At 39.2% G+C, this 15,424-nt stretch overlaps 1 protein-coding gene across 2 annotated transcripts in view; it reads left to right on the top strand.

The window, feature by feature from the left end:
* The window catches only part of LOC114475608 (roundabout homolog 2-like), a 111,517-nt gene extending 108,031 nt beyond the window's left edge, over positions 1–3,486 (top strand). For both annotated transcript variants that reach the window (XM_028466575.1, XM_028466574.1), the window contains 3 exons: positions 110–265; positions 411–662; positions 1,731–3,486. In XM_028466575.1, the coding sequence (XP_028322376.1) occupies positions 110–265; positions 411–662; positions 1,731–1,732 (410 nt within the window). In that variant the 3' untranslated portion in view covers positions 1,733–3,486. The remainder of the gene's footprint in view (positions 1–109; positions 266–410; positions 663–1,730) is intronic.
* Positions 3,487–15,424: the final 11,938 nt, after the last annotated feature.

Below are 15,424 nucleotides of genomic sequence, written 5' to 3'. Positions count from 1 at the left end.
CAGTCTAAGTCTCACAGATTATTTCGAAAAGACTTGAAAGATAGTGCAGAAACTTTAGCTCCGAAGCCCAGTCTTTGATGTTAATATGAATATAACTGATTCTTTGTAGGTAAAGCCTCCCAGCAGTGCCATAATTTTGGCACAGCAGATCAAGGTCCACCAGGCACACACAGCCTTGGACACAAGAGAGCGCCACTCACTGCCCACAAACCTCAATCGGAAAAGGTTGGAACTCTTCCCAGACGAGGAGACGTCAACGCAGACTGTGAGTTTGGACTAAACTACTCTTACAAATGATCTATCAAACAAACCTGCTTATAATATTTTTAAAGACCATCTTTCCTATGATGATAATTCAATTGTTCTATTTGGGATATGGGAAATATTGCTATTATTTATTCCCCCTACAGCCCATGCACCAGCCATGAAGTCCCTACACGGTATAGGTCCCCACATACAGAGCTCCTGGGCGGCTGTAGCCCCTGATCCCTCTGAGGAGTGCATGGTGACTGTGTCAACACTTGAGCAGCAGCATATGGTGCCTTGGAGTGGCACATCATCATCTGGCAGAGCCACCCTGGGTAGAGGCTCTCACAGGAGAGCCGGCACAGACCATCACAACAGACATCCTTCTACAAATGGCACAGAAAAGAAGGAACACTGTAAGTGGTGAACCTCATGAGGATATGTCAGCAAGCACATGATGGATGATTTTAATAAAGAAAATGCTGCATCTGTTCTGTTGTGTCCAACAATAAGATCTCTAGCTGGCTTTCCATTGCAGATTTTAGCAAAATAAAAGAAATATTTCTAAATGTCGACAAAGTATAATTGCGCTTTGAACTTGTTTCCATTGAAGGTTGTTTTGGGCAGGAGCCTCGTAATGCCCCTGAAATCTCATCCCATGAGACTTTGCTGCAGGAAGATAGATGCTCCAAACCTCTTTATAACTCTACAGTTATTTGTTGTTTCACGTCTAAAATGGCAGTAATAATTTTAAAGTATAATGCTAAGGAATGTTTGGTTTACACGTACCGTGCCATTTTTTCTTGAAAAGAAGTGGTCATGTGACCAGGTACATCACTTCATGTGACCTAGTTCGTCATACTCTGTGACGTGTATTTGCGGAAAAAGTGTTTCCATCGCTCTTTTGCGAAATTCCTACTCATGAAAGCGTAAAAACTTCTTTGCCATATGAGTGTTTTTTTTTTTAAATGATGAGAGTACACTTCCGGGGTCACGTACTTTGGCCAATCAGTAATGGAGAAAAACGGATAAAGGTGTTTGTTTTTTTCTACGGAAGAAAAAGAGCTTGAATTTGAAAAACAAGGCGTTTAACGTTTTTTTATTTTGGTTTTGGAAAGAAATATAAAATGAGTGTTGTTTTTTTCATTTTTCATGTTTTTGTTACATAATGAAAAACGAATGAACGAATGATACACGGATTTGTTTCCATTACCAGTTTCTATTGCGTTATTTAGATTTTGCGCATTTCCAAGGGTAATGGAAACCCAGCTATTGTGTGGTATTTGTACTTTAAGATGTTATAGTGTTTAGAGAGATATCGTCAATCAAGCTAAAACTGCAGGGTTTTTTTTTGGCTTGATTAAAAGCTTTCTACTTATCAGATACATTACAAAGCTGCCAAACATAGATATACAGTCTAGACGTGAAGTATCCATCTTTGTACCAGGAACTACATTTTTCTTTTTTCCTTGCTTCTTTTTCAGAGTCTACTTGAAGCGGCCTGTCACAGGACACCTTATTTAATACCACCGTGAGATTCCTTCTCAGTGTGCGAATGATGATTGGAAGTTGGAGGTGAAACAGAGTGAAGACAAATTGTGCAAGATATGATATGCATAGCTGTAAATGTCATGTACAGACACAGACATCACTCTCACTTTGTTATTTTCATCCCGCTTCCTTACAACCAGTAAAACATTTTGTTACATTTATTTTCTTCTTCTTCTTCTCACATCACGTACAACAGTTCACACTTTGAGAATGACGAAGAAAATTCAACCAAGTGACAAAATGAAGAGGGACTTGCATAATTTGTAAATAATATTTTGTATTGTTTTCTTTTTGCTTTGCTATGCAAGCCAAACCTATCGTTGTCTCATTATGTGATTGATTACTTTGAAGTGTTTTCCATTTAATGCTCAAATTGTTGGCAGAATTTTTATGAAGCTACTGTATTGTTGTACTTTTGCACAGAACGTTTCGGTAAAATTAAGCACAAACCCGTTGTCAGCTGAGCTGCGGAGGGGAATCAAAATGGCAAAGAGAGAAGACTATGTCAACAGAACATAAGCAGAGAATACAATATGTCGCTAAAAGTATTGGGACATACTGAAATGTATCAAATCAGGGACTGCTATTAGCCTACTTTTTTTTGCCAGTGGTGTATAAACTCTAGAACGTTATCATGTAGATTGCTTCAACAAACATTAGTGAATGTGAATCACGAGGTCAGTGAATTCCAGTTTTCTGTCTGCAACAATCCTTGCCTGACTGAATTGTGCCAAGTGTAAAGTTTGCCGAAGAATGAGTAGAGCATGTTGTCTTTTTTTCAGAGGCTTGGCTTTGCCTTTTAGTATCAGTGAAAGCATACTAAGGAAGTTTGGCCAATTTTATACTCCCAGCATTGTAGTAGGTGGATGTAGACCAGTGCTCAAAGCATAATCCACCCTTTGTGTCCCACATGCAAATATCCCAATACTTTTGGCTATGTAATGTATATACCTAAGTTTACTGTAATTGTTTTCAGAAGTGATTACATTTCGGGGGAAAACAAAAACACAGCTGAATACTTGGAACTAATATACCAAATTAGCTGTGTTTTTTATAGATTGCTGGGAATCCTTTTTATAAAGACTTGCTCTTATCAAAAGATTACTGGAACAATTTTATATTCTAAGATAGCAATGCATCCGTTGTGAAACCCAAAGCGAAGAAGGATTAAAAAAAAAGAGAGATGCTTCTATCAGATTCCCAAAAGCAACTTGGATAGATGGTTTCTTTTCCAGTAATTCTACTCACTTGATGATGTGCAATATTCCAAAGACCTGCTGAACGGGACTCAGTCGGTTATAGGTCATGCATTACCTTAATAGGGTTGAGGCGTAGGTGTTAAAACCACTTGGAAATAAAATGCAAGATTCAATGACAGCTTTATGTCATCTTAGGATCAATGAAATTATACTCCTGTAATTCATGAATGTGGGCTGCACATTACTGAATGAACTAACACTGTTGTCTAAGGAAAGTAGTGTACAGACTCGAAATCAAGCAATGTTTCACAAATGTTACTTTAGAAATGATATCTGATTCACATTTTCTGCCAATGAGATTCAGAATGCGATGTCTTCACAATGTTTGGAAGGATATGTTCTGATCATTGTTCTGGTGATGGCTCTCCCTTTGAAGAATCTAAACCTGCCAGACTGATTTGCCCTCAGGAAATACACAGCCACTTACAGAAGGGCATTTTGTTTTTCATTTCTTTGATGCAAAATAAAATGTGTATGTGAAAAAAAAAAAAGTGACCTTTTTCTCTTTGTATTTACACAAAGATGTGAAGACACATAGCAAGTCATATTTTGAAGAAGCATTGTAGGGATTATATAAATGGCTTTTGTACATCATATTTACCAGTGACGTGCTGTGACCACTAGGGTTGGGTAAGCACGTTGCAAATCGAGACCACCAATGTTGACACCAATGACAATTTCATATGTTTCAAGGCTTAATGAAACAAAATCAACGTCGGAAAACACCATTAAAAAACATGAACAATTTTTCAATACAGCCTACATACTCTCCCAACAAAATATATCTCATGACACGGCAGCGCATCCGTTGTTTGTGTAAAATGACTCAGAACAGCCTCAGTGAGGCTCATCCACAAAGTCAATCCTTCCTTTTGTACCATTCACTGTAGAAAATACATACAATTTTATGGCCTTTGCTGAAGGTCCGGTAGCTCAGGTGTTGGTCTCACATCTTTTAAAAGCTGTCGTTTTTCCTCAAAAGAAAGTTTCTTTATCTTCTCAAGCGCTGCCATCCTACTTGTAGTGTTATCCCGCCCACTAGCGAAAGAACGTAGCAGCTGTAGCAGCCACGCTGGATCAATTCACTAATGCACTCTGAATGTACGTATAGCATTTAGCATAGCACAGTTACGTCCAATGGCAGCGTAGAGAGCTGCCTTTTTACGTAAATGGTTTTCATCTTGGGGAACTGACTGCGCATGCGCAAACATAAAACATAAAAACACGCTATGGGGCCAGAGGCAGAGCAGCAATGTGCTTTTGGAAGAGGGTGTGGCCTCTGTGCAGCTGTACCAGGAAATAGCGATGTTTCGTCATTTGGTCTATGAAACGCACAAAATGCTGACATTTGAAAATAGTTTAAATTGCAATCTTGGGAAAGCATGAAGGAAAATGTTTTATGACGTCACTGGGTCACAGGTTCAATGCAGATATTCAACACAATCTCACGGGAAAATGGGGAAACGTCACACTTGAGGATGGGAATCGAAAACCAGTTCCTGTTTAGAATTGGTTCCCAGTGTTTCAATTCCTTAGGAATCGTTTGCCAAATGTGCAAACGATTCCTACTATTTTAAAATTTAGAATAATACCCTATAATACAATACAATATAATACTGTCAATGCAATGTCTCAAGGGAACAATAACAAAAATAGTGCAAAATCCAAAAGCAATGCAAAACAGTGCAATTAAAAGTTAAAATATGATATAGAAGTGTGTTTCACGTTTATTATACCTTTTTAAATTAATATTTTTAAAAAAATTGGGGGGTGCAATTTGGCAGGCCGCAAGATGCGTGGCAATGTCATTCACCAGTGCAGCCAGCAGGAAACATGGCTCCCAAGCTCAGAGCTGGCAATACTCGCTCCGGTTCACGTCATCTGCTTCTAGCTTCTCTTTTTAACGAGGTAGGGAATAAAATGACCAGCCAGGATTGACCAATGTCACCGAGCAGTTAGTCACTGACTAAGTTTGCCAATTGACCTGTTTGTGCTCCTTTTTTCCAAACCAGAATCCATAGGAGAAGAGATAGATAACCGAATTGTGCAGCAGAATCGAAAATGAGATCGGATTTGTGAAAAATTGATGAATTCCCATCCTTGGTCACACAGTCCAAGAATTATAAGTTTCCCGTTCGTGCATGCCAACGCAACTTTCGCATGTTTTAGAGCTGTGCAACACTACTCATTGTGCTTTGATTGAAAGTTATTTTGTGAAATTGTATCGTTTTACAACACTTGTTGTTTTGTTTAGGTGATAACTCCCATTAAATTGCATCGCTTGGCAATCCTATCCAGGAGGTGCTAAAACATTTTGTGACGTGCAGCACAAATAAAAAACCCAGTATGTAAACACAGTATGTAAATATGTGCTATGTAAAATAAATATTGTGCACTGTAGCACGTAAGAGGTAAAAGGGAATTCACAATGTTAAACTAAACTAGCTTTATTGAAAATCCTTTGCACAGAAAAACTCACAAAGTTTGTAACACTGACACGAAATGGAGTCAAAGGAAGGTTGAGACTATGCCCCATGGCAGCATCACGCTACCTAAAGATATACTGTATTAGTGATTGCTCGCACAGATCAGCTGTGGTAAGAGCAGCTTCAGGTGCAAACTGTGGCGTTTTGCATAAATAGCAGTTCCTATTAAAACGACAGACAATGATTTGGATTGTGTGGAGATAACTGTGCACACAAAGAGGACAGGATAGAAAACTGAAAACTTTTTTTTTTCATTTTAGTTTTTTAATTTATTTATAAGTGTAGGCACGTAAGAGAAAGGGAGCTGTATCATCATTTGTGTTCTACTCACACTTTTGCCCTCCTATTACACTATTACAGAGACGTTCGCCTTGTCACGGCCACTTTCTAATTTATCCAGCTTGTAGTACATGAGAATTTAATGGAACAACACACATACATTAGAATCCACAGAGCCCAATTACAGGGTTCTACCTGCATTTTTACAGCCACGGTTTGTTCTTTTAAAGATGCAGCTTAACTTAAAAGTCTCCAATGAGTATGCTGACTTTGTGGTTTGTTGTGGTTTTGGTTGGGTGAACAACAGTTTTAATGCAACAATTTATTGCTGAGGTGCTCGTTTTTCTTAGCCCTCGGGGAGCAATTTGGCTTCAAACTGCTTTATTTTTTTAACACACTTCCAAAAAAAATGCATCAGTGGTCCTTTTATCTGGAGAACCCCAGCAGTTATAATGAAAGTATGGCGTCTTTGGTATCTTACAACAAACAATAAAAATCACACATACTGCACAGTATGCATATATTAAATAAAGAAATGCCACTTATATTTCCTCTTTAAATGTAGGATGTTATTGTAATGCATGCTATGCTAAAATTGTTAAATCTATTTAATCACATTTTTTTTTTGATGCAAGTAAACTATATCTAACACAGTCAACACAAATAATTCACTTGAGGAGTCTACATAGTGCAGTTATACATTTGATGAAATATGCAAGATATATCAGAACACTATGTGTAATAACATTAGCACACACCATGTTTACATTTATCCTGCTTTCAATCATAAGAACAAGGGAATGTCAAGTTAATACATTTTCAAAGAGTATACTGTATGTAGGCAGTGGGACTTCAGTGTTCTCTGAAAAAGGCACATCTGTGAAAGTCACTGTAGACATAAACCACAATTTGTTCAATTGAATCCACAATAGAAAACGCTAAATGGCTACATATGTAGAAATTAATGCTTCCAAGCCAATTTTGCAAATAGGAAATAATCACTTCCAGTTTTAGCACCAAACTGTGTCACACAGTAGAATTTTCTCTTCATGTGGTGGACAACCTTTTCGGTGTAACCTGGAATCAAATGATTTGGTTATTTTGTAACATTCAAACAATGGATGGTGGTTAACATAACATGCAGCCATCACCTGAGGGCTTGTGTTTTGTTCTGCTCCTGGCTCAGCTTCCCTGAGGCTGACTAAAAGGCCAGTGGCCCCCCTGGCCTTCAGGGTCCTCAGCGGCCAATTTATTTTCATCCTGTTCCCCCTCATGGTTCCTTTTCTTGTTTATGTCACCGCCAACTCTTATTGTTCCAACGCTAGAACAAGCCAAGCTGCTCCGTGAAAAGCCATCCCAGTATTTGTAATGCTGCGTTCACACCGGATGTGTCACGAAATGTCCGTACATCCAGATTACATACAAAGTCAATGGATAGACTCGGCCCAGAGGCGAAATCTTTCCTGTGCGGCGGTGCGGTCCGATCCGCGAGTCAAGGGCGTTGGCCGTGCGAGCGTGCTCCTGATTTGACATCATATTCATCAAGAGTTGAAAGTATTGAACTCCTGCGACTGTTTCACATGGCGAAAGCCAATCAGAGTCTTTGTTGACAATGATGTCAGGCCGTCAACACGGACACCGGTCTGTTCACCCATTCAACCATGGAGTAGAAGCTGTGTGTGACCACCTGGAGCTGTATGACACGGCCTTTATAACTGGGACCAGACTAGGAAGGATTTGGCGTGGAGGAGAATCAGCGAGGAGGTGGTAGTAGCAGGTAAAAGTTCTCTCTGTAGTTTTCATCTTTGAAAGTCGGCGCTGAGCTAGGATAGCATTAGCCGCTAATCACACCATCTTTTTTCGCTGGTGATTTAGGTTTACGAGAGGAGCAGCTCCTCGCTTCAGCAGGCAGTGAAACTCACCGAGTTGGATGTGCCGCTGGTGGGCGGGGCTTCACTTCAGATGCGCATATGAAGCAATAGGGGACATTTTTTTGATCCTGCGAAACCTGCGGAACGTTTCGTGCGGCAGACGCGTCTGGTGCCACAGAAGACGCATTCGGCGTGAACCCAGCATAAGTTGTAGTCCAAGAACTGATTGATCTCTGGTTACTGATGACATTCACGCTTTAACATTTCTGTGTGGATAGCTTTTTTCTTTTTTTTCCCTTCTTTCTATCTGCTGTCACTCACACATTGTCAACCAGGTTCTGTCACTGAAATATCAAAGAGCAGCAGCAGCTTCTTTTTTACCTTATATTGTAAGATCAGAACAATCAGTCAAGGCAGTGCGTTTATACACACAACAAGAAATCAAACAATGGTTTATGTCTTCGTTTCATGATGATCTTTGCCTTTGTCACTAAAAGGAAACATTTAAAAACGAATCGTCTGCTGTGTTTGATGTATCCAAATACAGATATCATACATTTTTACAAAAACAAGACAAAAACATGAATAGGTTTTTGTTAGCTTAAGTCAGTGTGTTAAATCTTCCACCCATTTATTCATCCTCTATACCTGCTTATCATGAGGCCAAAGTCCATTACAAAGAGGCACACACACTGAGGCAAACATTTTTCAGACACACATAGATATTCACACCTTCAGACCTTTTATTGCCAAGGGTTAAAACTAAAGAAGTGGTTCTTGCACAAACATTGGTCGTGGATGCACTGGCATGCCTTGGGTTGTGGGATAAGCTTACTGGGCTTAACAAGATACGTTGATCCCAAGTTTAATTGTGTGAATGATCTGTGTATTTCATTTTTGTCTTTAATGTTGTACATTGGTCTTTGTATTTTCTGGATCTGCCAGCAACTACAGATGGAAAGTAGCCATTGGCCAGTTGCATGTAGGTATTCATACTGGGGATGGAGTTCATGGTGGGCCACAGAAGCATTGTAAGGTAGAGGCATTTTCACGGCTGGGTGAGGTAATTGGGGGGGCTTTGTTAGCCGTGGTATCTGTGATTCCCGTGCCGCATTGCCTGTGCTCTGCTGTAGACGGGTAGTTGGTGAGAATCAGAGGAGGCTATGTTGTGTGATGTGTTGTTGGCTGCTATACTGCATTGACTTTGTTCCAGGAGGAGTTTCTTTTAATTTGCCACCAGGTTAAAGAACTTCTACAAATCAGTGCTGGGTCTGGGCTAGTGGCGGCTTCTGGAGTGCTTAATGAGAGTCAGGGGGAGGCAGTTACCACCTCTGGCCCCACATCTGGCCATAGCACTGTGTTTGGCCAACAAGGTCTCACAGGGGATCGTGAAACAGTCGTGTTAATTGATCTATTATTTCGTGTATGTGCCAACAAAATTTTCTTAATTTATTGTCTGTGCTGCTTGGAACAAATTTGAAAGTCTTGTATTTCAAGTGGAAATGATTTCATGCTAACCGCAACAATGTTTAAATGGATGTGTGTTTTTCAGGACGACAGTCAATATTCCATTGATTTTATTTCAGTTCTGAACCTTAATTACAACTGAATAGAACATTTTATTCAGGGTTAGGGGTTAGGGTTAGACAGATTTTTACCCACGCCTATTTGATTGGATCCAACACATCATTTTTAATTTAATTTAATTTTTTCAGCACCTCCTTTGCTTTCAGGTGTTTTGATTACGTTTTTTAAGTATTATATTTGGGCAGCTGTGTCTTTTATTGAGTTGAAATCACTGGAAACTTCATTATACACACAAAATTGAAATGCTACGTCTAAATTTGCGCAAAAATTGTTTTTGGTTAGCACACATTTTATTTTATTTATTTATTGTAGGTTTTTGTGTTTTGAAAGTTTAGTGTCCTTTGTGGCTAAATTAGCTGTGATTTTGTAGATTTGACAGCTGTCACTCACAGAGAGAGACGGTTGCGGGCAATTGTCCGTGCTGATTCATCATTATTTTATTGAACATTTAGGTCAATTGGTTGTTTGTGTTCAGGTGATATTATTGGCTTATTTAGGTGCTTTAATTTTTTGATTCTTTTGAAATGCGAAACAATACCTAACTAGTTTTTTACTATGGTCTACCACCAGCGGTCATTCATATACGTCAATGTATATACAGTAAGTCCCGGCTTCGTGCTATAGACCCCAATAGGCTTTGGCTTTCTGTTTTTGAGACTGTCAATCAAAGTGAATGCGGAACTGTGCACGGAAACAAGGTCGCGCGTCACATCAGCAAACAGGTAAATATGATTTTGGCTCATACCTGACCCATAGACCTATATCAATGCGACCTTGTTATGTTCCGCGATGCACATGCAGAAAAGTAGTGAGGCTGTTTAGGGCGGGACATCGAGACGTTACTCAGAAACTCAACAGCTTTAAGTACGTCTTAAAGAAAGTAAAGTAATTAATTACATTTCTACACCCAAACATTACTGAGTAAATTATTATTTTTTTGTTTTAAAATGATCAACAGACATTGTGAAATTACAAAAAAATGAAATTACCACACAACAATCAAATGTATCACATCATTGCCGACCAGTTAGATTGAATGTAATGCACCGCACCAAAACAGCATTGAATGCTGGTTATTTTCTCAGGTTTAGAGTTCAGAAATGTAGCTATACTTTGTGACTGAGAATGTATTTAATTTTGAATTGAATTTGGGGGAGTTATGTTTTGACAAACCTTTTATTTTAAACAGATCCCTTTGTGGAAAATAAATCAAGTTCCAATTGTGCAAGATTTGGTCTCTTCCTTTTTACGTTTATACATGAGATGGGAACCATGACAAGATTTATTACCAAAAAATAAACATGTGGGGTGAAAGTAACTAGTAACTTTTAGTTTGAGTACTATTTAATTGAGCAACTTATTACTTGTACTTCAGTATTTTATGTATGACTTGATTGTACTTGTACTTGAGCACAATTTCAGTCAAGTAACAGTACTTCTACTTGAGTAGGATATATCAGTACTCTTTACACCTCTGATTATTGGTAGTACTTTCAATAGATAAGACAATGTTACTTTTAAAAGTGTTCTTTGAAAGTTTATTTTACTTTACATATTTCAAGATACTTGTGCGTATAGCTTTTTATACTCATCTTATAACAGATGTCTCATTGTGTCTGACAATCTCTACCACTGCCTGCCAGTGTGTGTAAAAGCGTTGCCCTGATGTCTGCGCCATTGTTCCAAAATGACACGACGAAGCCGTGGAAGCGTCTTTCAGTGCAATGAGTGCAGCTTGTGACAACTTACCACTCCCTTCTCATCTGCCACAGTAAGTCCTCTCTTGGCAGTGTGGAACGTATCTTCCCCTCAGCTCACAGTCAACTTTTCATTCATGACAGACAGCATTATAGCTCCATAAACAGATCGGAATTTATCATTGCGGCGCTCGAGCTCTACCTCACCGCCGGATTCATTATCTCTGACACCCTCTAATTCCTCACCAACTGCCTGCTTTAAGAGAAAGTAATCTTCCTCAAACACGGCGGCAGTAAATCTGAAATCATAAATATGTGCCCCGCTCTGATCGTAACTTCTCACTCAAACACCAGCCACTCTTAGACCCCCTCCCTTTTCACCAAAGGATGTCACGAGCAATAGAAAACACTCATCCATCTGAAATATACAGCCTTTCCCTGATACCACCTGTTTCTTTTACTCTTGTGGAGCTAATCAAGAGCTTGATCACTTCCAGGCATATCACCTGAAACTGTACCTTATTGTGCTGATAACGACAAGCCGTTCCAACACCCCAACCAAGCTCCAGTTTCCCCTATATCTTAAGACAGGTGTACAAGAAATCTAAAATAGCCACCTAATTACAATTGATTATTAGAATCTGGCAGGCCTACCTTTGTTGACATTGAAATGCAGTGAACATTCCTATTGGGGCTGGGCAATATGGGCCAAAACTCATATCTCAATATTGTTTCTGAAAATGGCGATATACAATATAAATCTTCATAATTTTATTTCAAATGAAGTCTGAGCAGAAAGACAATTCTGGGTTAAATTTTCTGATGCAAAATTCCACACAGGCACATTTATTAACAAACAGCTGCACAATATGTGCTACTTCTGGCTTTTTCACCTGGGACAGCAAGTGAGGGTGAGTTCTGTAGTGTGGCTTGTTATTGGGAAGGTCTGGGTTAGAATGCACTCAGAATTCCATCTAACTGAACTTTACATGCTGTTCTGAGAAGTAAAAGCAGCGACTCCTAAAATGAGTATTTTTATATAAAATAAGCTACGTACGGTTGCTGCATCAATATACCGACATTCTATCCGTACGCAGCTCCCCTCATTGGCCAGTTTAGGTCACGTGATAGGTCAGTCATTGGCCAGTTTAGGTCACGTGACTAAGACTAAACCTAACCCTAACTCTAAACCTAAACCTAACCCTAAGATGCTATGTACATGTTGTAACCCAGGTAGAAAAACAACGTACCAATAGCACCGGGGGTTGTCCGTACGGCAACTGTATGAATAGACACTTTCTATAGTATATACGGGTATATCAATATATGCGATACTGCAGTTTTCTGCATCCATTCATTTTCAAGACTCGCTTTGTCCTATTTCAGGATCGTGGGGGTCTGCCGGTGCCTATCTCCGGCTCACACTGGGTGCTAGGCATGGCTACACCCTGGACAGATTGCCAGTTCATTGTAGTTTTCTATATCAAACAAAACAGAAAACTCGATATATCTTGAATCACGATATATCGCCCAACTCTAATTCCTACATTATAATACAGCCTAAATGAAAACATAAAAGGGTGTATGAAGCACATGCGTTCATTTAATGTACTTACAGTTCATATACAAGTCAACGTGTTGCATATTTACTGTAAATTGCTTGTCTTTAAGTTTGACATTTACCTTTTGTTACCATTACATATTTTCTTTTCATTTCTTATGCTAGCTCATGTGGTTCTCTGGCATTCACTAATGACTTATTATACAGATTTGTTATTGCAGACTTTACATCCTTTAACACAGGGTATATTTGTGGCGCTTGTGCAAGGCTGATTTTTCATGCATCCTTCCCCCATGGGAGACGCAAAAATAACTGTGACCCATCCTGCTCCTCTTTAGGAAGGTTAATTTGCTGTCCTTTTTTCCAAGGTATTTAAACAAGGTATTTGTTTTTTTTCTCGTTGGAACGTCTTCTTCACATTAATTCATGAAAGTGTCTATTCGTACGGTTGCCATGCGAACAACCTCCGGTGCTATTGGTACGTTTACCGAAGTACACGAGTTAGGGATAGGGTTAGGTTATAACCCTATATCGCAACAATTTTTAGGGTTAGGGTTATGGTTAGGGTTAGCGGTGGGTTAGGTTATAACCCTATATTGCAACAATTTTTAGGGTTAGGGTTAGGTTTACGGTTAGGTTTAGTCCTAGTCACATGACCTAAACTAGCCAATGATTGACCTAAACTAGCCAAATAGAGGCTCTGCGTATGGATAGAGTGTCGGTATATTGATATGGCAACCGTACGGATAGCCACTGTCTTCATTCATCTCTCTTCTTAGTTGTTTCCGGGTTTTGTCCGGCTGTCACTTGTCTCATTAGAGCTGTCACCCAGGCCACTTCAGGTGGCAGTTCTCGTGAGGCTAGTGACAGCGTTCAGTTTAGAGGCAGAGGAATGTTTTTACTCATTTATCTTTTAATTATTACTACATTATAATGTGGATATTTACGAGATAATACTAATACGGGAGACGGGAAGACTTGACAGATATGGATTTTGACATTTCAGCTATAAAAAAAAGATGACCAGCACCTAAACAACATGTGCAGTTAAGCTCAGAGGTCATCAGGGATGTTTTCATCATCTCTGTGCAGAAGCCTCAGCGACACCACCTCCATAGATGTGTTCTTTTTTTCTAAAGAGTTGTTCTGAGCTGCCAGCCATCACTTTTCTCTTCGTTTTTTTCCTCCCGTCAGACTCGGTGCAATTTTGCCACATTTGCCCTCGCTGTCATGGCTGCACTCTTTGTCAACAGATTGCAGAGAATCTGCTGGATAAACACAGCAAAATTGAAAATGAAACTTGGCAGCTCGTGCACATACATGCACACACGCGCCAACATGTGAGCACGCAGTATCTTAGAAACAGAGGAAAACACTTGAATCATCTGCTGCAGACATTCGTCCTTGAGACGGAAAGAGAGAAAAAAAAAAGGAGAAGGTAAGTGAGAAAATGTCTGTAGTTTAAAATGCATCATCCACAGTGCTGAAATGTAGCTTTGAAAAAGGAAGACGTTCACAATAAGCACATGCTGGCTCACGTTTTTATGTAAGTTTATTTTCTGTTCATCAACGGTATCACGTTGTTTTTTTTTTTTTATAACTGCATTATAATGAAACATTGTTTTTCAAGAGAAGGACTGAGGACTTTAATTTTCATATTGTTTAATTCATGTATATCCAAAAAGTGGGAATAAAGTAGAATTCTATCTTTTATGACTTTGACAGTAGAAATACATCTGTCTCCATCTTTTATTAAATATGGTTTAAACCTCTGAGAAGTATCTTAAAAAGTATAGTTTGCTCTTCCTGGGAGAGTAAAAGGAGGAGACAAGTTTTGTCCTGAAAATCTTGTGTATTTTCTCTAGGTATTGTAATGAGTGAAATTACAGATTGTCAACAAACCACGAAGCTGTTATTGCATATTTGAATGATTTCTCTTCATTTTCTTATTCAAGTGGGTGAATAATCACGGTTAATTATCTGCAATTTTAACAGGCAACTCATGAGCAACATTCGGAATGACAAATTTGTCCCATGAAGAAAGCAAAAACCCTCTAATGGAAATAATAACAACCTCCTCTTGAAATTTCAGTATTTAAATATTAATTCACTGGACATTTTTTAAAATTAAGGTTTAATGTTTAATGTGCATACAAATGTACTACGCACTCAACGACTATATATACTGTCTACTATATACTGCATCTGAAATGCATTTTGAGAAACGGTCACCATTCTAATCATACTAATATTAGTATATGCATTTTGAATCTAGCCTTGCCTGCAAGATGGATTCTCCTGGTGTTCACAAACATCAGGCTCTTATTGTGATAAGTTAAAACTCAAAGATGGTGTAATTTACTCTGCACTCAACAAAATGTACAGATTGAAGCCACCTGTTTAACCTTTATAGTCATGAGTAAAGGTGAAAACGAAACACTTTAAGCATTACACAGCTCGGTCCTTTCCACTGCTGTGCGGGAACAGTACAAGATGTATGTATTCTCTGCTGGTGTTCACACCAAGAGAATCCATATTGTACTGTTCCCGCCTTTGCCTTTTGAATCCCAACCGAAACAGTTAGAACCAATCATGAGGTCATGTTGTGGTTTAGGGTGTGACAAAGGCAGAAGCGCCAAAGCAAAACTGGCGCATGCGCAGTTGCGGGGAGAAGAACTAGCTGGGCTAACGCTATTAGCATAGCTCCGAATCAAAATAGAAAGATGTCGACACAGGAGGATGGTTAACGTGTCCTTAACTCGCATACTCGTGTTGCAAAAACGGAAAAAGTCACTCAACGACATAATGACCGCAGCATTATTATCCCAAAAGAAAGTTTTCACCAGCGGAGCCTTGTTGTTGTTGTAGCAGCATCTCTGCAGCGCAT

This window comes from Gouania willdenowi, chromosome 14 (genome assembly GCF_900634775.1).
Source record: "Gouania willdenowi chromosome 14, fGouWil2.1, whole genome shotgun sequence".
In the NCBI taxonomy this organism is placed as follows: domain Eukaryota; kingdom Metazoa; phylum Chordata; class Actinopteri; order Blenniiformes; family Gobiesocidae; genus Gouania; species Gouania willdenowi.
The sequence above is the reverse complement of the archived record's forward strand: the minus strand, read 5'-3'. Positions and strand labels throughout refer to the sequence as shown.